The sequence below is a fragment of the Gopherus evgoodei genome, chromosome 8 (genome assembly GCF_007399415.2).
Source record: "Gopherus evgoodei ecotype Sinaloan lineage chromosome 8, rGopEvg1_v1.p, whole genome shotgun sequence".
Classification (NCBI taxonomy): Eukaryota; Metazoa; Chordata; order Testudines; family Testudinidae; genus Gopherus; species Gopherus evgoodei.
This window is the reverse complement of record NC_044329.1, coordinates 29,968,598-29,994,049: the sequence shown is the minus strand read 5'-3', so window position 1 is coordinate 29,994,049 and position 25,452 is coordinate 29,968,598. Positions and strand designations below refer to the sequence as shown.

Below are 25,452 nucleotides of genomic sequence, written 5' to 3'. Positions count from 1 at the left end.
CATGCTCCACATACGGACCCTCAGAACATCGGTCTACCATCCCCAGACCGATGGCCTTGTTGAACGTTTTAATAAGACGTTGAAGAGCCTGTTACGGAAGGTGATTAGTCGCGACAGAAAAGACTGGGATGCCCTGCTACCTTATGTATTGTTTGCCGTACGGGAAGTTCCTCAGGCTTCCACTGGATTCTCCCCCTTCGAGCTGTTATATGGTCGACACCCCAGGGGCATACTGGACCTGGCTAAAGAAGACTGGGAAGAACAGCCGAACCCGGGGAGAAACATTGTGGGACATGTGCTGCAAATGAAAGACCGAATAGCCCGAGTCACCCCCCTTGTGCACGAACACATGGAGAAGGCCCAAGGGACGCAACGGACGTACTACAATCGTCAAGCACGGTCCCGGAAGTTCCAGGTGGGGGACTGGGTGATGGTGCTCATACCCACGGTGGAGAGCAAGCTGCTGGCCAGGTGGCAGGGGCCCTATGAGGTAATCGAAGCCGTAGGAGAAGTTGACTATAAGGTCCGGCAGCCAGGTCGCCAGAAGCAGGAGCAGATCTACCATATAAATCTGCTGAAACCTTGGCGGGATAGAGAAGCTCTGGTAGCTGCGCTGGGGGCACCATCCCCTAAAGGCGATCAGCCCAACCTGGTAGGAATATCCCCGGAGCTGACCCCGGAACAACGATCTGAAGTGGTCAGCCTGATCAAACGCAACCAAGATGTGTTCTCGGAAAAGCCAGGCAGGACTACTGAGGTTCACCATCACATCTTCACAGAACCTGGAGTGAAGGTGCATGTCAAGCCATACCGGATCCCGGAGGCCAAGAGAGAAGAGATTACGAAAGAGGTCAGGAAGATGCTGGCCTTAGGAGTCATTGAAGAGTCTCATAGTCAATGGTCCAGTCCCGTGGTTTTAGTGCCTAAGCCAGATGGCAGTATGAGGTTCTGCAATGACTTCTGCAAGCTAAACAAGGTGTCCCAATTTGACGCCTACCCTTTACCCAGGATAGATGAGCTGATTGACAAACTGGGAAAAGCCCGTTTCATGTCTACCCGTGATCTTACTGAGGGCTATTGGCAGATCCCTCTGGCTAAAGCCGACAAGGAGAAGATGGCCTTTGCAACACCAGAAGGACTATATCAGTACACTGTTCTTCCCTTTGCATTGCATGGGGCCCCCGCTACCTTCCAGCGGCTGATGGACAAACTGTTACGGTCCCATGGGGAGTACGCTGCTGCCTATCTTGATGATGTCATCATATATAGCCCTGATTGTTAGACGCACCTAAGAAAGGTAGAGGCAGTCCTGGATACCCTGAGAAAGGCCGGACTGACTGCAAATCCCTCCAAATGTTTGATCGGGTTAGCTGAGGCCAAATACCTTGGATATATTGTGGGGAGGGGCATGGTGAGGCCCCAGCTCAACAAGCTAGATGCCATACAGAAGTGGCCCCAACCACTCCGGAAAAAACAGGTCCGAGCATTCCTGGGACTCGTGGGGTACTATAGACGTTTCATTCCCCACTTCGCCACCAGAGCATGCCCATTAACAGACCTGACCAGGGCTCGGGGCCCAGATATAGTAAAATGGTCTGCTGAGGCTGAAGCCGCTTTTGCAGATCTGCGAACGGCCCTCTGCACAGACCCCGTACTGATAGCCTGGAGGGAGGAGTTTATCCTGCAAACAGATGCCTCTGAAGTAGGGCTAGTGGCGGTGCTTTCACAAATGGTCGGAGATGACAAACACCCCGTCCTCTTCCTCAGTAGAAAGCTCCTGCCTAGGGAACGGAAGTACCCCATAGTGGAAAAGAAATGTTTGGCGGTAAAATGGGCCGTTGAAAGCCTCCGCTACTATCTACTGGGACGAAGGTTTACCCTGGTCACAGACCATGCCCCATTGCAGTGGATGCACCAGAACAAGGACAGAAATGCGAGTAACGAGATGGTTCCTATCGCTTCAACCCTTCCACTTCACGGTGCGACACAGGTCGAGAGCCCAACATGGCAATGCGGATGGCCTGTTGAGGGTGCACTGCTTTCCGACCCAAGTAGCCCAACCCCGTAGTGTTGAGCAGGGGGGTGGGGGATATGTGGCAAACTCAGGACACATAGCTACCAAGAGAGGGGTAGTAATTAGTCCCAGAAGGTTTAACCATGGAGGAATAAGGTTCAGCTGGAACAGGGGTTACCAGAGAGCTAATTAGTTTCAGCTGGCCCCAATGGCTGGAGATCTTTTTAAACCCTCCCCGGCAGGGAAGCAGGGGGGAGGAGAGAAGTAGAGTAGCTGCCAGTGAGTAGGGGCAGCTGTACTCTAAAACTTTCCTTGCAAGGCAGATTGCACTCTCCCCAGAAGGAGAGGGCAACAGAACAAGGGCCTGACTGAGAAGGGATCAGCCAGACCCTGCGCGACTGTGAAGGGCTTTTGCTTTGCCCAAGCCTGTGTCTCCAAGGCTGAGAAGGACTGAGCTAGCAGAGGAGAGACAGGTACTTTGCCACACCTCATTTTGCTTTATTTTCTCAGTTTAAAAAGGAAATGGCTTCTGGTGGTGCAAGTAATGTTCCAGAACTACTTGTGGGAGCATAAATTCAACATAGTCAAAACACCAGTGGGAAAGACTTTCCAGACAGGACTAGATTTCAGGATAAAGAATTGATTTTTTCAAATGCTTATTTAGATGGTTTCTACCAAGTTTGTTATGTTGACTGAAAAAATATTGTAAATTTCTATGTCTACCACAAAAACAATCTACAAATAATATTCATAAAAGGTTTTGCCAAAAACCACAGAAGGACCTGATCCCAAGGCAACAGGAGTTGATGGGACTCTTTCCACTAACTTTAACAAGTTTTATGTTGGCCCAACGTTACCACCACCTGTTTAGATTAATGTCTTCTATCATAGCTAAAGGAACCACCTGGAATCATAAGATCAGAATTTTACCTCTCTATCAAAGGCCTCACCTCCTGAAGATTCAACCAGTTGAAAGTATAAATAATTTTCGAACATTGCATGACTTGCTTAGCATTTCTTTGTAAGTTGCTTTTTAAAAAATAATGAATCTTTATTATGATGTAGATAATGCAGAGGCCAACAAGTCTGTGTACTCAGTTTATATGAGAGAGCAATTAGCTCCATGTAGACAGATTACTTTCTCCTTTTTATTTTTTCCAAATTCTCTCATTTCAGATCATAGGAAAGTCTCTCAAAGACTCTAGAAAGTCTGATATTCTCAAGGGCTCCACTGTACCATAGGCTAAGTTCAGAGCTTCAAACCCTTGACATTTTCCCTTTAAGTAAAATGTACAAGGAGTAATGTCTCCCAGCAATAACTCGGGGGCCAGGCCTGCTTGTTACATAGAACACCCACAGATGGTGTTCTCAAATCTTATTTTCCAGTTTAAATATTGTTTCTGCTTCTGCTAATTAATTGCCAACAATGTAAAATTGGGATACCTCCATGGCCATTAAAAAGGGATTAAAGATAGCTTCCTCTTAAAACATACTCATAAAAGAATGAAAATCATGCCCTCCTAAGGGGCAAGGAAGAGTGTTTGTTTAAATAAAAATAGATTAAAATATTTAACTGTTTACTTGTGCCACTTAACTGCTATTAAAAAAAAAAACACCTTTGCAATATTTGTTGCAAAAATAACTCTGAGGCAGATTTTGTTCAAAGTATTTCTTCTCCTACTTTTTCTACTCTCACTTTTAGGGGCACTTCATGGGAAGGTGAATTCATCACCTGTGGGTTTTGGCTTTTGGGTATCTTTTAGGACACTAAAGATGGAAATCTAGGAGGGACTGAAAGGTTCTTATACTCTGACCCTCTGGATCACCAGTTTGAACTCAGCCTGGCTTGGTGATAACTAGAGTTGGGTGAATAATTATAATGTATAATCCATTAGGCACACTTTAGTTTATCTTTGTGTTCACAGAATGTCCATGATCAGATTGAAATGGCCTCAAGTTTATTTGTTTGCAATTTTGATAACTTAATTGACTCTGTATCTTGCCTCTCTAAATCCCTAATTCAAGCTGTTGCTTGAATTGTGAAACGAATCATGTGCTGCCAAAAAACAGTCACAATTCACTCTTAGAGATTCAAGAGAGAAAGATTGGAATTAGAATTGTGCCCCTTCACCTCCTAAAATAGAGGTCTCTACCATTTTAACTAAAGAAAGCATGTTGGGCTAGTGGCTATGGTAGGTCCTTATTTTGTGTCAAGGCTCAGCAGCTAAATTACATCTCAGTCACTCGCTCATTCATACAAAGACACTACGTCGAGGTTAATCACATTCCCTAGTGAGATGTGAGGTTTTCACAACTGGGTTTTAAGTTCAATTTCCATTAACATTTGAAAGTGCAAGATTTAAAAATCACGGCCCATGAGCATTTGCACTAGTAAAATTCCATTGCACAAATGTTCAGGGAATGCATTTCAAAGGGCCTAAGTAAATACTTTAAAAATGGGAATGGCTCTTAGCAGAACAGTATTTGCAGAATTGACCTGACTCTTCTGACCAAAGCTCATAATGGCAACTGAACAGCCTATATAAAATGAGTTTAGCGGCTCCTGTCCAATACCTAGAGTCCACCATGCAAAACTCACCATTACACTCTAAACCTTTGTTGACAGTCTTAAGAAACACCAAGGATAGAATGGGTGTGTAATTACCCCGTCAGTTCATGGTCAATGGTTGAGGCAGTTTGGGGGAATTTTCATTGCTAATGCTCTTGTTGTATCTGGTTTTAAAAATGTCAGTAGAGTTGTTAGTCTAAATATAGGATCCTTCCATATGATACAGGTTTAGTGTTTCCATTTTTATTAACTCTAAAGCATCCTCACCTAACTGTTGATGTTTCACAGGTAGCAACAGATAAAGACAATGGCATCTTATTGTACAAAGGGGACAATGACCCTTTGGCTTTGGAGTTGTACCAAGGACATGTGAGGCTTATCTATGACACACTGACCTCTCCACCCACCACAGTGTACAGGTAAGTTCCTCCACCTAAGCTGTTACAGGATGCACTGTTCCCCAAAAGATGGAGAGGTGGAACTTTCTATGAAAAATCTTTGTCAGAGTATGTGACAAGCTCTTTTATTTTTTACTTATCTGTCCCAGGTTGAAATTGCATTTCTCCCTTCCCCATCTCCAAATATCTAAAATGTCTGTTTCGTTAACTGGGAATCTTTTGTCTTCACAGACTGCAAAATTAGGGTGGTTGCATTAACCTCTGCTAAGAAGTCAGTGTTTTTATCAGTTACTTCCCAGTTGTATACGAGTTATTGCACTTATTTCCTATTCTGAGAGAAAGGAAATACTGTGATTTCACAGATATTACAGTGTGGTAGCTTTTGGTAAATCCTGACTTTGCAGCTGTTCATTGTAATCAATTTCCTCCTCTGGATATCTACAGTAATCTCAGAATCCTGAGAGAGACAGCAATAGAATGTAATGCCAGTGGTACAGGATTGCAGTTTGACAAAATGGGACAGGAAAGGCTTGACTTTATTACAGGGCAGATGTTTTTAGAAGCACTGATACCTGCATCAACAACAAAATAAAAAATATAGCTAATGGAATTAAACAGAAGGACAAGTGTGACACAGAGTCATCTGGATTCCAAAAGCCTGCAATTTGGAATTTCAGACATTCCGAGGGATACAAGAGCAAATCTCAATTCATTAACCACAAGAGAGAGAACCAAAGACAAAAAGGGTATAAGCCATATCCAAAGTGAGTTTCTTTTATTAGGACCCCGACAGCAGTGCCCACAGGTCTTTCCTCCACCAGAGTCTGCTCCAGACTGACTTCCCTCTGATAAGTTAGTCCCTGATCTGCCAGACTTGTCTCATATGCTCATACCCCTCTACCCATACAGAGCCTGTTAAATTCAGTGACAGGTACCAAGGTCTGCCTGCATGGATGTCATTGCAGGAATCAGGGCTTTATTTTATATGCTGGTGAGGTTACCCAGCTTGTCTTGCTCTTAAAGGGGTAGTCCCCTATCACAGCAATTATAAAGACGCAGTTTATATGCAGGTAAAGAGGATGATGCTGAAACTTTTTTCCTAAAGATTTTCTCAATACTTCATGTGAGATTTTAGTCCCCCAGAAACAAGGCAGACGTATAATTGCCTCTGGCGTTAGTTGCTGTCTCTTCCTTTTGAGAGCTGAGATATATGTAACAAATGAAAATAAATCAGTAGGCTGCTTTCTATTCATGTGGTGTAAAGACTAATTAGGCAATGCAATGATATCAGCAGGTCCTGTACTGGAACAGGAAGGCCCGTGATTAGGTCTGTGCTATCCTGTCCACCGTAGGAAGGAACAAAGGGTTTTGTTGGTGATTTTCACCAGTGATACCGGCTTAGTGAGAGAGGCATGAAAATTTACTCTTTATTCAGCTGCTAATCCTAATTGATTCCATGTTAGAGCAAAGCCAAAGTTGTTAAACAGTTTTAGGCCACTAATTAGAACATAGGGGAAGGCTCATTATTTGCAGACAGCACACCAGGTGACAGATCCTAGTGGGAGGCTGCTCTCAATTGTCAAAGGCAGAATAGTGCGGTGACAGGAGCTGTTTCTGACATCAGTGTGCTTTATGGATCCGCTACCTTCTGGCAAAGTTGCTGGAGATGGCAAGCATCAGTGTCCTCATTATTCCCGTGCCCTTCGTATTGATCAAGGAGGAGGTCTCCATTCAGAAAGACACCTCGTTACCATAAAATTAATGGCCTGCTCACTACGTTTTGCACCATGTGATCTGTTGAGATGGGAAAGCTGCTGCTTAATGTGATGCCCTTTCTGAACTGTCACCCTAATCTTTTATTAGTTTAAGGAATATAGCAGAATGGGATTAGCATGAAGCTTGATGGGAAAAGATTAGGCTGATTGAGAAAAACTGCAGCTATAGAATGTCAAAAAGAGACTTCTAAATGAATTTAAAGACTTGTTTTCCTTAAGGATGGGGGAAGGGAGAGAAACCTGCTTGTCTCCTTAGATTCATGGAGTTTAAGGTCAGAGGGGACTATTAGATCATCTAGTTAACCTCTGTATATCACAGGCAATTACATTTCACCCAGTTATCCCTGTATTGAGCCCCAGTAACTTGGGTAGGACTAATGCATAACTTGTGTTAGGCTAAAACATAAATACCAGAAAGGCATTCAGAAGATAGCAAGAGATGGAGAATCAACTACTTCCCTTGTAGTTTGTTCCAATGGTTAATCACCCTCACTGTTAGAAATGTATGCGTTATTTCCAGTAGGAATTTGTCTGACTTCCACTTCCAGCCATGGGTTTACATTATGACTTTCTCTGCATATTAAAGAACCTGTTAGTACCAGGTACACCGCTACCCCGATATAACGCTGTCCTCAGGAGCCAAAAAATCTTACCACATTATAGGTGAAACCATGTTATATCAAATTTGCTTTGATCCACCAGAGCATTCAGCCCGGCCCCCCTGGAGTGCTGCTTTTTCGCATTATATCCTAATTCATGTTATATCGGGTTGTATTATATCAAGGTAGAGGTGTATTTCTTCCTGTGGATGTATTTGTACACTGTAATCAAGTCACCTCTCAGTCTCCATTTTGACAAGTTTAACAGACTGAGGTCTTTAAATCTCTCACTGTGAGGCATTTTCTCCAGCTCCAACTTTTCAATAGTCTTTTAAGAATGTGGGCACCAGAATTGCCCATAGTACTGTAGTATCGGGCTCACCAATGCCATATACAGAGGTGAAATCTCCTTGCTACTCCCATGTCTAATGTGGTCAAATGGATTATGTAAAGTGATTGAACACTCCTAGGCTTACATTAGATATATACTGCCTGGCTTTGAGGAACTCTTTCAGATCTTTTGGACCAGATTTAGCCCACCAGTACCACCAAGAGCTGTTGCACCCCAAGGGAAATATACCCCCAGGCAAGGATAAGCAGTGTTTTCACCACTGTCCTTCAGAAGTGTCTGCTGGGAGAGAGGGAGGCTTTACATTCAAGCAGGGGCTCTTCAGTAGGCTCTTCATCAGTTGAGGCTGCAGAGAAGATGCAGATCACCTTCTTTCTGTTGTGCCAGCCCCTGTGCTATTCTGGGACCTTTGGGGCTGTCGGTTGTGGATGGTTCACGACAGGCCCACTAGCCACCCATTGGTGATTCTGTGCCATAGTCTGCATAGTCAAGTGAACGTGGCCCAGTGGACTTAAAACTGCAGAACAGCAATGAAATAAAGATAATGAGTGACTAATATAGTTAATCTCAGGGGGAGATAAGATGTTATTTTGGCTTTCTAACTTAGTGTTTTCCAAAAAATTTTCTTTGATTTGTCTCAGATGCCACATGATCCATAATGTTCACACATTGTTCTTTTTAAAATCTCATCCTAAAGACCCATGCATGGCAAACTGCCTAGAACAATCTCAGTTTATCTAATTATAATGGGTTCAGTTGACCCTACCTGGCTTTGAACCTGCTGTTTCAGTGTATTTCAAACTTCAGCTTTAGATTATTAAACCATTCCTGCAAGCTAATGATGGTGTAAGGAGTGCTAGAAAGATGGATGAGGAGTGCATGCTGGGTTCTGTCAGATTTATTTCCCCTCTTGTTAGTATAGTGCCAGTAACATGTTGTATTCCTCAAATGGTATTATTAAGAAAAGAGAAATCTGTATCTATAAGTTTGAACTTCACCTCACCTGCTTTGGAGTTTTGAGATGACAGGCTTCCTTAGGACTGTTACCTTGGAGGATTAATCAAGCATGGTGAAGCAAAATGATAATGGCTTGCTAGCAGGCCAGGTGAAAGTAGCTTATACTGCCTGTTGGGTGTGTTGCTTTGTTTTTGGTTTTGGGTGTGTAGTTGTTTTTGGGTTAGGAGATACACATTGCAGGATCTTACTTGCTCCCTTCAGTGCCTTTGTTTAAGTAGAATTGTAATGCAAAGTTAGTTAAGAAAAGACTACCGTATATACTTGTTCTTTAGCCCGTTCATTTATAAGCCGACCCCCCAAGATGGATAGGTAAGAACAGCAAAAACTGTATGACCCTTTCGTAAGCCAACCTTATATTTCAGGGGTTGGCAAACTTTGGCTCCCAGCCAATGGTAGCTGCTGGGAATGGCAAACCATGGACACTGGGAGCTGAGGGGCTCCATGCCTGGAGACGCTCCAAGTAAACAAAACGTCCTGACCCATCAGCGGCTTACCCTGACAGGCCGGGAGCCAGTTTGCCAACCCCTGCTATATTTTAAAAGCTGGCATCACAAGAAACACTCAAAAGTTTTGCTAGAATTATTTTAATGTAATCTAACAAAAAACCTGTTGTTGTTATAATAATAACTGAACGAATACGAATTTGCCTTCAAAATTAGAGTCAAAACTTAAAATCAGTAAATGGATATTTAAAACAAGTAACTTAGAACAATATGAGACTTTAAAAAGTCTTAAAATCCTTCAAAGTCTGAATCAGTCTCTGATTCACCAAACAGTTCAATAAACTCAGCTTTAGTCACGGCTGCATTGTCATCACAGATGTCAGCAGCGTTGTCTTCTCATCATCAGCCTCTGTTGTGTCATCATCAAATATGGCATCGTCTTCTGACCCATTGAGTGCATTGCTGATACATCATTTCCTAAATGATTTTTCTACCATTTCTGAGGGAATGGACCCCCATGCATCCCTGATCCATTGGGCGACCAGATTGATTTCGGGCTTCATAAGATTCCCACCTTTTGTCAACTTCCCATGCCTGAGCACATCCATTCAGACCACATTTTGCGTAGCCTGTCTTTAAAAGGTTTTTTCAGGCAGACGTCAAGCGGTTGTAGAACTGAAGTTAAGCCTCCAGGTATTACAGCCAAAGTAATTTTCATATTTTTGGCCACATTTTGCACCTCATTCAGCTTGTGTGCCCTGAACATGTCCCAAAAGCTCATAGCACGTTTCTTGAAAAGTGCTCCTGGCCTCTTATTCCACACTTTTTCCAGCCATTCAGTAGTCCCACTTTCATTCATCCATCCCTTTTCGTGTGCACGTACAATGACAGCAGCAGGAAATTTCATGTTTTTAGGCAAGGTTTTTCTTTTAATAACAACAACAGGAGGGAGCTTTGATCCATTTGCCAAACATGATAAAACCACTGTAAAATGGATTTTTTCATGGCCAGTGGTTTTAATTAAAACTGTTTTTTCACCAACACCAGTTACCGTTCTGTTGCTCGGGAAATCAAATGTCTTTGGTGTTTCATTCATATTTCCTATTTATGACAGTTCAAATGCATATTCCTTTTGATATTTTATAATAAACCTTTGGAAAGATTCGATTTTTCCTTCCAGGTCTCTAGGCAGCTTTTGCGCTATCTTTGTTTGCTGACGAAGACAGAGACCATGACGGTTCATGAAGCGAGTACACCAACCCGCTGATGCGACAAACATTGACGGCTTTACTGACTTGTATTTGTCATCTTTCAACATTTGCAGCGCATGCAGATGAATTCCAGTTCTAGTGACAATTTACTCGTTTTGTTGACATTCAACAGCCCAATTATTAAGATCTTTCTCTAGCTCAGAAAATGAAGAGCACTTTGTTGGACATTTTTTCTTGCTTCTAGGCATGTCTTTTAGTGTTGTTTTATTTTTTCTTACCATTCTCTTACTTGCTTCCCACTGATACAGAATTCACAAGCAGCGGCGCAGTTATTATTTGCTTCTGCATATTCAACAACTTTAAGTTTGAATGCTGCATGATAAGAAGACCTTTTTCTTTTGATTTCACTATTGTTCATTTTAAATACTAGTATGAACATAGATTATTATTAATACAGTTGTAGATTTTGTAGGACTTTATATAGGAATGTCACCTGCTTTATTGCTGTCAAATTATTATTGTTCTTTGTTTATTTCAAAGCAGCCCTGTAGATCGGCATGTCTGTAGGGATAACAGGCTGTTTCAATTTTATTAGCGATTCCATCGATTCTGCATGTTATATTTTCATATTGGCTTGAGACTTATGAGGTCCATTTCAAGCCAATCTAGTCCACTAAACAAAGCCTTTGCAACTTTAAAAGGCTGCTGTATTGACATCAATAAATGAGTTGGCAGACTTTGGCTCCTGGCCTGTCAGGGTAAGCTGCTGGCAGGATGCTTTGTTGACCTGGAGCATCTGCAGGCATGGAGCCCCTCAGCTCCCTGTGACCGTGGTTGGGAACGGCGAACCGCGGCTACAGGACGCTGAGAGGCTCCATGCCTGCAGACGCTCCAGGTAAACAAAATGTCAATGTATTAGATATTCAATTCAATGATTCCATAGAGTTTAAAATCATTAAATTTTGGTGTAGACCTGTTTATAAGCCGACCCCCGCTCTTTGATGCATCACTTTTTTAACAAAAATATTCAGCTTATGAACAAGTATATATGGTAATTGGCTGTTCGTTCTGGACCTACTTTAAATTTCTCCACTCCTGCATTATGACTTGGATGGAAAAGTCAAAGTTTGAATTAATGTTTTCTTGAGTACTAGCCATAAAGTCAGGTAGAAGTCAGCAAATATCCATTGTATGAGATTATACAAAGTATATTGCCAAGCTAGAAGGAGATGGAAGTTAATGTACAAAAAACTCTAGATTAAAATTAGCCTTTAAGAGAACATCCTACTGCCCTATTATGGGTGAGGATCACTTTTGAATTGCAAATTAAAGACAACCTGAACCTCATGGTAAACATTTTACAAAAGATCCACTCTGTATAGAAGCATTACTATTCATTGTTTCCTCTCATCACTTTAATTATTGCTGAGGAAATTCTGTTTTGTGACCATTCTAGTTTTTAAAGCCAGATTGCACCAATAACATACACCATAGACTTTTCACCCAGTAATTTCTTCAGTGGGGAGAATTACTCTTCCCTACTATATTACTGAACACTATTGAACCCAATAATGAGTGGATAAACTAGAACGTATCTTGTAGGAGGATAACCAGTCTCAGCTGAAAAACTCCAAGTGATGATGAATTTACTACTTCCTCCCGCTATGCTGGTCCAGTGGTTAAAACTCCAAATTGGAACTAAGATGCCACTTTCTACATTCAACTTCAAGCCATTAGATTTACTTCATGCATTTGTCTTCTAGAGTAAAGATCTTTCTAATTTCAACTATCTTCTATTTCTGTTATGTTCTTGATCCAGAGCATGACCTCGTTCTCTGCTTCTTTATTTACACTGATGTGAACTTCAGTGATGTCAATGGAATTATTCCTTATTTAATGGCTCTGAGTGAGATCAGACTTTGGCCAACAATCTGATAATGTAATGTTCTCCACTGTAACTGACATGTTGCAACCAGACTGTCACTTCAGGTGAAGAATGAGAAGCAGAAGTCAGTGATCTCCTAAGAAACATAGAATGTATTTTCATGCAAATTTCCTGGCAGAAATGTAAATTGTAGAAATGTAAATTATTAGTATTAATTCTGCTTATCATATTGACTGTTTCTCTTTCAATGTCTAATTCCAAATAATGCCAGAGTTCTTTACAAAATTTAGAAGAATGTTCAGCTAGTGTCTACTGCATAAAATATAGACATTACATAAAATGCCATTAAGTAGTCTACAAAAAAAATCTAGTGATCTGATTAGTATGTGTATAGGAAGGATGGCTGTTCTTATAGTTAAAGCACAAGACCTGAAGTCAGAATAGTTGAGGTTGGTTTTTTTCTTGGTTCTACCACATGCTTTCTATGTGACCTTGTGAAGGACACAGGTGTAAATCCTGTTCATGGTACATGTCTCAAGTAATTGGATTAGGTGCTGGGGATCTCTCAGAGATAGAATTTCTTCCTCTACAAGGCTGCAGAACAGAAATGGGTTCTCTCATGCCCAGAGAAGGGCCCTCAAAGTGATCAAGTGTTACTCTGTGCCTGTTGTTGAACCTTTTTACAGAGCACAATGGTTGATGGGGCAGAAGAGCATGAGGTCCACCAGATCTCAACCCATCTATCCTTATCCACTGTCAATTATACTTCAAAGCATGTGATAGGTAACTGTCAACCCCTGCAACCTCTGTAGTGTGCAGTGGCTCCCCAAATCCTTCCTCAAGCAGTGGAACTGCATCAGTTCCCCTGTATGTAAAAACCTCCAGCTGGCAGGGAAAGGGAGACAGGATATTCCCCTTATATCTCTGTACCTCTAACTGTTCATCAGTAAAGGGTAATATGACTTCTCTGCCCCCCAGAGAGTTGAGCCTTACTTCTTTAATGCATTGAACTCCACATAAGGAAAGTGCTATAGGAGGGCAAAAGCATTAATTATCATTAGAATAACTATTACAGTTTGTCAAATACAATATTCACCAGAAGTCTGATTGCAGAAGCTGACTGTCTGTATTCCAATACCTTTATCCCCTGCAGCTTTTGCTGTGTTGATCCCCAGTGGGATCTCTGTTTGATGCTGCTGAACGGTCTCCAAATAGACTGTTCTCAGAGATTTCCATGAGATATCAGCAGGTCCTTAACAGTTATGAGTATTTGCAATTCATTTTGTTCTCTCTACCGCACTTTCATTTTTTCAGGTCCCCCTTAGAGATTTTTGCATCAAATATAATGAAAGCAACTGGCATTAATCTCTGACCTACACAGTAAATGTTGTAAAATTCAGATGTATTTATACATATTGCATGAGCCAAGGCGAAAGATGGATGAATTCAGGCTTAGGAATCAAATACTTGATTTTGTGTCATTCAGGAACAGTCTGCTTCTGAATGCTTTGAGGGTATAGTTTCATCCTTCAGGATTCATTTGGATTTCTATAGGCAAAATCCTGTTGGCATTAACAGATGTTTTATATGTCATTCTCTCAAGTATAAGAATATATGCTTAAATGATATTGGGTTTTTTTACATCTTAGCTATCTGTCCTGTACTCAGTACATAATACCGGAGTGCCTAGAAACAATATTAACATCTAGAAACCAAATCCAGATGCTCTATGCTAATGTTTTATAGGTTTATTTCCAACCTCAGATAAACCAGTACCCTTGACTTTATAACAACAATATCTATCTCTTATATAGCACTTTACATCAGTAGCTCTCCAAACACATTACAAAGAAGGTCCGTATCACTATTCTAAGTCGTAAGTTAGCATTAGCCACACTCTAGTTTGCAAATTGCTCTGCAGTATTGTGTTATGGTGTTGGAAAAAGGAGAAAACTACAATACCCTGTGCAGTTTCCATACAATAAAACAATAAAACTGCTTCTAAGCAGCGGACAATAGTCAAAATGTAATGGGATTTGCAAGGCCTTCTGCTGTACCTGAATCAGGTGTTCAGCAGTATTGGTCAAAAGAAGAATTAAGAGGTGGTGTGTATATAGGCACTTAATAAAGAAAGCAAATGGAAGGGAGATGTTGTAATAGGCTGAATCAGTGGTGAGTAGGTAGGGTTAAATCCTGAGGGTTACTGAGTACCTGTAAGTAACTCTGACTACAGTGGCAGTTGCAGGGTTTCTACTTTCCAGGATCAGGTCCTTAAATCCTTATCCAATGAGAAGAAAATTATTGTAAATCAACATCACTATTTCCTTTTATTTCTGTGGCATTCTGCCTGATATTGTGGAGGTTTAAGTGTGAACTGAAATGGCTAGTAAATATTCAGGAGTCCATTTGGGTGTTTCGGAGGGTCCTTGTCACCTGTTCCTTGTATTGAGTGGCTGGGATGAGCTGGGATAAATTCAGTGCAGGTTTTTTGTTAGGAACTGCATGGCCACAGCAGGTGTAATTGTTAAATGATAAGAATGTCCTCCACCCCAGCAGGTAATTGATTCAGTCTTCAGTCTATCCACAATATATCCTTGCCTCCCTTATGAGAAGTTGACACTTAAAATATGACAGAGCAGAGCAAAGTTTTCTGACACCCAGTGAGCACAAGTAAAAGCAAATTGATACTAGACCAGCTTTCACGCAGTTTTGTTTCTGCATATTTGAACCATGGTCTCATGCTGAAATCCACTTCCAGTGAATATGTGAGAGAGGTATGCAAAGCCAAGCCAGTTGTTTTCTAAATGTCCTAAAAGATCATTGATCCACAATAAAATGTTCTGTTGTTAACAATGGCCAATACTAGATACTTTACGGGAAGGTGCAAAGACCCCCATAATGCAATATTATGGAATAAAACTGCTTATAGAAAAAATAACTTTCTAAGCTCTCCACCCACTAGTAGATGGTTTACACCCAAAGCATAAGAGTGTTCTAGAATTCTTTATTGAGTTATTTCAATACATGTACTTGGTGCAGAAGTTAGGCTTGCTCTTTTATAACTCCCAGGTTCACCCTAGTGCCTTTTTAGCAGGTAGGTAAGACATTTGCTACTCTCCAGGTCTCCAAACAGGAGTGGAGTTTGTTTATTTTCAGGGCAGGTGAAGCACATACTTATGAATACACTGTCACCAGAAAATAAAGTGGAAAGTATTTCATTTCCTGGTTATATATCAGGTTTCTAACTAGACACTAGTTCTCTTTCTTAGTGCCTAGCTTCCAATTTCAGCTGAACAATTTTATCCACTCCCTGTCATTCAAGCTGAAAGCATTTTAAATTACCTTTAGCAGCAGCAGTGGTCACTGTCGCCAGCAACTGCTTGTGAATGGTGTGTACCAACAAATTTTCAAAAGCATAAAAGAAAGGCCGTTGTTGCTGGGGGCTTTAAGCATTCCTTATTCTAGAATGGACCCTTGAAGATACTTGCTACATTTTCTTGTCAAAAGAGGCAAAGGATTTATGCCATACTGAATGCTGAAGCCAACATTGCTTTCAGTGGTGATTTGACACTAGGTCTAAAAATGAAACCCAGCAGCCATGTTTCGTTGTGAGGCATGCATGTGCAGGTCAAGTTTTCCCTCCACTTGATGGCTTCATTCTTGTCAGTGATACAGGTACCTAATTGTAAAATAATTCTATTCTCTGACCAGTTAGGATTCTTGCATTTCAGTACTTGTCTTCTGCAAGTCACTTGTCTTAGAGCTACAGGTCATTCTGGGCTGGTCTTCACTACTGCAGTAAATCCAGCTAACTTACGCAACTTCAGTTATGTGAATAACATAACTGAAGTTGACATAGTTAGATCCACTTACCACAGTGGCCACACTGCGGTGTCTTGATGGGAGAAAACCTCCTGTCGACTTCCCTTCCGCCTCTTGGGGAGGTGGAGTACACAAATCGATGGGAGAATGCTCTCTCATCAATTTAGCGTGTTTTCACCGAACCCACTAAATTGACACTCGCTGCATCAATTGCAGCAGTGTCAATCTACTGGATAGTATAGACATGCCCTCAGTCCTTACCAGTCCTACTGTGATGTCTGCAGTCATCCATATTTTCTCAGAGTGCAATCTTTGTCATGAAAGTTGAACTTACAAATGTAGAATTATGTACAAAAAATAACTGCATTGAAAAAAAAACAATGTAAAACTTTATAAGTCCACTCAGTCCTACTTCTTGTTCAGCCAGTCACTCAGAAAAACATAACTTGGTTATGACTTGCAGGAGATAATGCTGCTCGTTTCTTGTTTACAATGTCACCTGAAAGTGAGAACAAGTGTTCGCATGGCACAGTTGTAACCGACGTCGCAAGATATTTCTGTGCCAGACACACTAAAGATTCATATATCCTTCATCTTCAACCACCATTCCAGAGGACATGAATCCATGCTGATGATGGGTTCTGCTCAATAATGATCCAAAGCAGAGCGGACCAATGCATATTCATTTTCATCATATGAGTCAGATGCCACCAGCAGAAGGTTGATTTTCTTTTTTGGTGGTTCAGGTTCTGTAGTTTCCGCATCTGAGTGTTGCTCTTTTAAGACTTCTGAAAGCACACTCCACACCTCATGCCTCTCAGATTTTGGAAGGTACTTCTAATTCTTAAACCTTGGGTCCAGTGCTGTAGCTATTTTTAGAAATCTCACATTGATATCTTCTTTGTGTTTTGTCAAATCTGCTGTGAAATTGTTCTTAAAACAAACATGTGCTGGGTCATCATCTGAGACTGCTATAAGATGACATATATGGCAGAATGCAGGTAAAACAGAGCCGAAGACATACAGTTCTTCCTCAAGGAGTTCAGTCACAAATTTAATTCATACATAATTTTTTAATGAGCATCATCAGCATGAAAGCATGTCCTCTGGAACGGTGGCCGAAGCATGAAGGTGCATACGAATGTTTAGCATATCTGGCATGTAAATAACTTGTGATGCCAGCTACAAAATTGCCATGTGAATACCTGTTCTCACTTTCAGGTGATATGGTAAGAAAGAAGCAGGCAGCAGCATCTCCTGTAAATGTAAACAACCCTGTTTGTCTTAGCAATTGGCTGAACAAGAAATAGGACTAAGTGGACTTGCAGGCTCTAAAGTTTTACATTGTTTTGTTTTTGAGTGCAAAAAAAGTATACATTTGTAAGTTGCACTTTCATGATAAAGAGCTTGCACTATGGTACTTGTATGAGGTGAATTGAAAAATACTATTTCTTTTGTTTATCATTTTTACAGTGCAAATATTTATAATCAAAATAATAATATAAAGGGAGCATTCTGCACTTCGTATTCTGTGTTATAATTGTAGAAATCAATATATTGGAAAATGTAGAAAAACATCCAAAAATATTTAATACATTTCTATTGGCATTCTATTATTTAACAGTGCGATTAATCATGATTAATTTTTTGAATCATGATTAATTTTTTGAGTTAGTCGCATGAGTTAACTGCGATTAATTGACAGCCCTAATATCCAAGATGAATCTTTGGCTTGAAAAATAAATTCAGATTGACTTGGATCTAAACACTGCTATTACTCCTGATGTTTCAACTAGTTTTCCATCCAGGACATAAATATCCACTTGAGGGAGGCATCTGAGGGGTGATGCAGAGATTGAGGTTGGGTCTAGTCTTCCTAACATCTGTGGGGCATATCCTTGGCTGGAGTAAAATGTCATAGCTCCACTGACTTCAAAGCAGGGACAATTTACACCAGATGAGGATATGTTCCTGTATTAATAATCTGGGAGAGGGGGGTCAAGAGCATGTTAATTACATTTTGCAATGGCATAAAAAGTCTGTTTTTTCTCTCCAAATGTTTGTAGCATTATAGCTTTCATTGTTGGCAGGTGTGCTGCAGGTATCAAATTATGAGTGGAGATTGGCTACTTGCGGCTTGGCAAATGATCATTTAGGGAGATACATGCTGTAATCAGCTGTAAGCATTTCAAGGTTGTAAAGACCAAAGAGAGAGGGGAACTGTTTAGGGTGATCTAAGGAGCTATAACTCAGCAAAATGGGATAAAAAAAGCAAAGGGAAACTGAGACACCAGTGAAGAGATCTGGTAGGCTGTGGTACTGACTCGAAGCCTTGTCACTAGAGTCATTTCAAACTGGACTGAACACAACAACATAGAATATGCTTTGGGAGATAATCCTGCACTGGCCGAGGGGCTGGATATAAGTAATTGGATAGGTCTTTTGCATTTATATTTCTCTGATCCTGAGTTTCATTCATATACATTTTCATGTATAATATAAATTTTAATTTGACTTCAGATGATGTTAGTACTAAAAGTGACAGAACATTGCAGCAATGGCTACAAATGCTACAGTAATTCCTGCCATGAGGAAGTTTACGTTAATTTTAGCTCAGGGGCTAATTTAAAATATAATTGGAATTAAGGATGGGCAAGAATCGCAAGTAAAACTCAGCAGAGGTATAAAGCTGTCAGAGATGGAACTCCCTGTTCCTGCCCCACTATACCTCATTCCAGATCCCAAATGATATTTCTTCACCTTGGCACACCTCTTCCAGAATTTGTCCTGCTCTGCTGTGAGATTATTAGAGTCTATTGAAGAGTGCTTTCTTTCGTTCTGCGCTTTAACAGTTCCCTCACTTTAGCCTTTTCCATTGCTTCACCCCCTCAGTCACTCAGAGCTCCACTTTTGCCTAGTGCTTTTGTCTAAATGAGGCATGGAGCTATTTAGATGGAAGGTCTGGAAATGTAGAGATTTCTGCTAATGAATACATGCCCTAATTTGCATAATTGATGGCTATGTATTTCCTCATTTACATGTTTTGTATTTTTAGTAAAAGCTGTTTTTATTTCTTACCTCTATTCCATCTCCTGCATAGTATCAGTTGCTCTGCTACAGCCAAAGGCACTTAAATAATCCTGTTACAAGATGAAGTTAACTGCTGGGATGTGGCTAAAAAAGTATTTTTATTTGCTGACAAAATTATGGGGGTTCCTCTCTCGATCCCTGACAGCCACTGAGTAGTGGGGCGTGAGGGGCTCACACAGCAGAGTGAGATGGAGAGAGGGACTATAGTAGGAAGGAATTTATTTTTACATAACTTTTTTCAGTGCATTTTCCTGCTATCATTTAACTAACTCCATTCTCCACCATACTCCCATGGTTTAACATAAGAACATAAGAACGGCCATACTGGGTCAGACCAAAGGTCCATCTAACCCAGTATCTGTCTACCGACAGTGGCCAATGCCAGATGCCCCAGAGGGAGTGTAATGATCAAGTGATCTCTCTCCTGCCATCCATCTCCATCCTCTGATGAACAGAGGCTAGGGACACCATTCTTTACCCTTCCTGGCTAATAGCCATTTATGGACTTAGCCACCATGAATTTATCCAGTTCCCTTTTAAACATTGTTATATTCCAGCCTTCACAACCTCCTCAGGTAAGGAGTTCCACAAGTTAACTGTGCGCTGTGTGAAGAAGAACTTCCGTTTATTTGTATCCATTATTGTTTGTATGTTGTATCCATTTCCCTTCATCTGTTTGTGGTTTTGAGCATACATTCTTCAGGGCCATCTTCTGTTTGTAAAGTGTCCAGCACAATAGGGCCCCAGGTTTGGGCACCATCATCATATAAGTAATTAATTCTAGCAAGTCAGGAGGAGCTCCGAGGCTCCTAGGCCTTTCAAGGGGAGTCACTTTTGTCTGTCTGTCTCTAGGGGTTTTGTATCAGACAGACAAGACCAACTTCTGGCAAGCTCCAGGCCCTGCTATGCTATTGCTGCACAACTCCCACTCTGACAGCCACCTGCCTCATATACAGAGGGAATCTAAGGTGCTATACCCAGACATGTATATGAACACTGCCATTACTCCTAATGTTTCATCCAGTTTTCCATCCAGGACAAAATATCCACTTGGGGGAGGCATCCAAGGGGTAATGCGTTGATTGGTGTTGGACTTAGTCTTGCTAATATTTGTGGGGCAGATCCTTGGGTGGAGTGAATTGTCATAGTTCTGAGGTTGGAAAATGGTGGTGAGGTGCTCTACTAGTCTGTATGGTCTCAGATAGGTTGCTTCAGCCATAAGTTCAGCCTTACTGAGACCGTAGAGCCTAGGAGTATGTGGGAGTAGGTTTCCCACCAAATTCAAGCACCCAGGACAGAAATCTTCCAAGAAAAATGGGAGACTTAGCAGGTCTGGAGGAACATCACCACCCATAGCTATTAATCCTGAAGATGTGATTTGTCAGATCTTATAAGCTAAACAGAGTCAAGATCAATAAGTAAATGGAGAGTAGACTGCCCACTAATATCTAGATGCAGAGTGAAGTGGTGTTGGTGATTCAGTAGATGCCATTCTTTTCTTTAAGTCAGGGCTGAACGATTGCCTCTGCATGTTTTGCAAGGGCACTGCACTGTTGGAAGAAAACCAGTAAATCCAAGAACCACAGCTCTTGGACTGTTAATGCTCCCATGGCACTTTTGGCAAGAGTAAGGTTGCATCAAGGTCATTACTGTCTCATAGGCTCATAGATTTTAAAGCCAGAAGGGACCATCGTGATCATCTACAACCTCACCCACTGCTGTAATAAACCCATAACCTTTGGCTGACTTACTGATGTCATCAAAACATGATTTAAAGACTTTGCCTAAGGAATTCCCCCCAGCAGTTTCAATTGGATGATTCCTCACTTCCTATTCTACTCTGTTGCTTGATATGACTATGGGCAAAGAGCTAGAAATGGCTGCACTTAGATGGTAGGTGAAATGGTTCCTCCATGTAATGTTTGTAAAATGCTTCAGGATGAAGGTAATGTATAAATCTTAATTACTGAAGTAAAAATCAGTGAACTGTCGGTGACCAACACGAGGTCCTTAACAGATTGTTTATGGCAGTTGGTGTGGCGATTCCCACATTTTGGATATAAAACTGGTGCATAGGCTCTTTCTACTGTTTACTTTTGGGCAAGTTGTGCTGTTAAATCAAATTCATGACAACCCTTGCTCATCGTTCAGATATTTACATTTAAAATATTTCCTTCCTCTATTTAATAAGTATCTATTATAAACTTAGGGTATTCTATGGTAAAGACCCACAATACTGTAATTGTTCCATTGGAGGCTGCCCAAGATGAAAAGTTCAGGACTGGTTTTTAATCGAGTGGAAAATCTCAAGAGTTAGCACTTGGTTTTTTACTCCAAAACCAGAGTTGGTTCTGATCCAGCTCATGTTTTACTCTGACTCCACTCCCTCTATGTTTGTTCAGATAAGTGATTATGGTTTAATCACATATCACAAAAGCATTTGAAAAAAGGGAGAAACTGTGTAATCTCAGCTAGCAGGTGTGTAACTTTAGAAAAGCTTATTTTTAGTCAGTAAATTCTAACAAGCAAAAACAAACCCTCAACCCCATCCTGTAACGTTTTAATTTTGTAGCTGTGTATCCTGACTGTATAACCTAATGCGATATTCATTTGTGTATCAAGCTGTTAACATTCTTGGGATGAGGAATTGGAAGAATACAAAAATATCAATGGATGGTTTCTCAAACTAGACAATCGTTTCTGTGATGCTGCATCTCCATCTAGTGGTAGACTTTTAGAGTACATTGTGCATCACAGTGAAAACAGCTGCCTTTTCTGAGTTCTTGCCTCTGGGCCTTGCAGATACATAAAATGGTTACACCTTTCTATCTTAACACTACCACTCATGTTTGTCACATCATTACCAGTGTCAACATGGCAGGTTTAAAAGCTCAAATGCCTCTGGCATTGTGCTCTGTAGCTTTGTAGAATGAAAATACCAATAAAAGGCAACAAATCCCTGACTCAGGTAAGTAGTTATATACTGAGGACTGTTTCAGGTGGTTAAGCTGTAAAACCACCTGATCACCAATGGGAATTCAATTAGCATTTTAATAAAAACCTCACAGAGCTGGGTCGGGAAGAAGCCCCTTGAAAACAGCAGAGCACAGCAAGTTTGTGCTGAGCCCAGTTACAATGCACTGTTCAGCATCTGTGGCTTTCTTCCCTTTATCTCTCGCCAAGCCACTGTCTCCAACTGTCTCAGACGATTGCTGAGTCTCCTAGAGGCCCAGTGGCACAGTAAGCTGTAAGGAAGAAATCACATAGCACTTCCCCCTCACCCTTACTCTCTGTGTGTCTCTCTCAGACTCCAAAGCCTTTTAAAAGTCTCTTCTGTCAACAACAACAAATGCTTTGATTTATCCACTATCTCAGTTTTCTCAGAGCCCCTTTTCCTTTGAGTGTTAGCATTTGGCCCCTTCCTTGTGTATGAGCATTTATTTTAAAAGAAAATGTGTGCTCAGGCTGTTTTGACTTTGTCAGCTTCATAAACTGAAATAGTTGGCTAGGGCAGCTAATGATTTTCTGTTTCGCAAAGTTTGGGCGTGAAAGATTTTTCTTTGGTGGGTTAAAGGAGAAAGGTTGGAATTTGACAACTTCCAGCCAGTTACAACTTCAGAATAGCACCAGAGAAGCCCTCCCTACCTCTAGTTCCCCACTGGAGTTAAAATGTTAGCTTTGAGTACACTAAAAATAGTGAAGAATTAGGGGTTGAAGCTTAGACGCATCAACAGGACACATGGGCCTCCATTTGCCTGTTAATCAAAGCACTTAAGCCCTAATCTGGAAAACCATATGCTGTGGAGGAGTTAATGATTAATGTCTGTGAAGTCCTGGCCCAAATAAGAACTAGCACTGCCAAATGTGATAATGTTGTCGTCTTCCATATAGTCACAGCTTGGGCTTCTTCAGATAAGAATGTAGTCTTGTTTCATCTTCAGACATCGATCTTACTAGGACAGAGGTTGCTTATTAAATAGCCATTCATCCTTGCTCCTCAACTCACATGCTTCAGAGCAAATTTTTTTGCCTATTCTTCATTTCTCATTGACTTATCTACAGAGCATTAACAATTAAAAATATGCCTTTGCATTTATCAGACATCTTTGCTCTGAGAATCTCAAAATGCTTATAAATGTGAATTAAGCCTCAGAACATCCTCTGAGGTTGTTATGGGATATAGAGGGATCATTTCATCCACTGCTGAAACACAGCCATCTCCTCGGTGGAATTTGGCAGATATTAGATAGCCGACAAGAGCATCTAAGCAGCAGTTTATAGCAATGTGTCAACACCACTCTGTCCAACGGACACTGCGGAGGGAATTTCAATTGGTAAAATATGACCAGATGGAATTTGTCCAGGAAACTGGTTTAATCTGTTCTATCAAATCTTTCAGGAATGCAGCTAAATAAGTCTTAGTCCTCTGTGTGGTGTGAGGTCTCTTTTCCCTAAGGAACACTTCTAGGCCTCAGAGAGAACTACAGCAGCATCAAGTGCAAACTACCAGTACCTGCCTCCTCAGAGTCCCCTCTCCATCCTAAGAATGTACAACAATCACAACACAAAGGACTCACTGGAAATGCAAGTTCACAAAGTTCCATAAGCATCATTTCCATGGGAATTGTTCTGCAGAAGAAGTACTTTTACAGCATTTTAACATGTATCCACTATATGTCTATCTGGTTTCTTATATGGTGTCATAGTATCTAAGCACCTCAAACTTCCATAAAATTTCACATGACCTTTAATAACTACAAGTGCTCATGTCCTCTTTCATCCGGAAGGCCTTCCCAGCACAAGACCTCCACCACTGTGTTGGGGCATTGGTTCAATCCTTTCGCAGAATGTTACTACTGAGTCAGCAATACCACTTCCCTGTGCACCCTGGTGCTCCTCAGAAGTCTCCATATTGATGGCTTCTGGCTAATCCTGCTTGCATATTATCAGCTGTACTAGGTCTATCGTAGCTGTTGTAGAATTGTAACTATTCCATGAACAAGTCAATTTTGGTCACTTCCTCCTTTGAGTATCTTGTTTCTAAATGTCTCATCTTAAAGGCTGAAATTTCCATTGACATCAATGGCTCAGGATTGGCCCCTATATACTTTTAACTTAATCAGCTATATAAAGCTGGGCAAATGGTCCAGCTGACTGAGGATAAATGAGTTGATGCACTTCTATTCATCTGTCACCATGGTTTGTCCAGCAACTCCACATTAGTTTTCTAGACTAAGCAACATCTTGGAATTCTTCACTCCCACACAGTGTCTTTTTGCCCCCATGCTTTCCTGGCAGAACCATCACACAACTGGGGCGTCTGTTCAGGAGAAACCTGGCACTGGACAAGGCCTGAAGCAGGTCAAGAATGATATTCACTGGCAAAGCTGACTGCATGGGTAGCTTACATAGCACATTATTTAACACCTGGTGTAGCCATCACTATTAGTATCTCATTATGTATTAAAGTTCACATGTGTACAATGAAGAGAGACTATAATGTTTCATTAAATTTGCATCAGTGGAAAAATCTCTTCACTTCCTTCACTATGAGTGCACTTTGAAAAACTCACTGATTTGTCAAAGAGCAGTTAATCCCTTGTGTATCCTTTGCATCCCTCTCCTATCTCCCTTTCTTTTATCTGCACTTTGGAGTAGAATGAAATTTCCATGTTGTTTCATGGCACTGCAGTGTGCAGTTTACAGGGCTGAGAGTTTAAGTTGCTCTAAGGATAAAATGTATTCCAGTATATTGGGCTAGAGTTCAGAAAAGCTTAAGTGCACAATTGGTGCTCCTAATTTCGGTGTAATTGCTCTGACTGCATGTGAAGAACAGGTAATTTTATGTGTTGTACAAGTGATCCAAACTGACATTTAGCATGTGCAATTATTGGAGAGATTGTGTGCCTAACTTATTTGAAACTCTTTTCACATATAACAATATCTGTAGGTTTAGGAACAACAAATGTGGAGTTCATTTTCGTGTCACGTTAATTGACTATTTTCCAGCCCACAAATTGTTTCTAATCCTCCCAACCTCCCCAGTAACTAACAAGAATCTCAAAAGTTGAATCTGTATATGTATTTATTACATGAGAGTTGACACAGGCCTGAAGTTGCACCTTTTAAGTTCTTTACCCTTAGCAAAGTGCTTAGTATAAAAAAGGCAACGGATCACAAAGCAACCAACAGTTTGCCGTTTTCTTTCCAAGGGTAGAAGTGGGTGATTTCCTGTAACAGAAGCAAGAAAGTCACAGCTAAGCTCCTTCTGATTCTCTTC

The 25,452-nt window shown here is 41.0% G+C and overlaps 1 protein-coding gene across 1 annotated transcript in view; it reads left to right on the top strand.

The window, feature by feature from the left end:
- The window catches only part of SLIT3 (slit guidance ligand 3), an 811,508-nt gene that overhangs the window by 776,309 nt on the left and 9,747 nt on the right, over positions 1-25,452 (top strand). Inside the window, exon 32 of the mRNA XM_030572932.1 lies at positions 4,872-5,002. Coding sequence (XP_030428792.1) covers positions 4,872-5,002 — 131 coding nt within the window. The remainder of the gene's footprint in view (positions 1-4,871; positions 5,003-25,452) is intronic.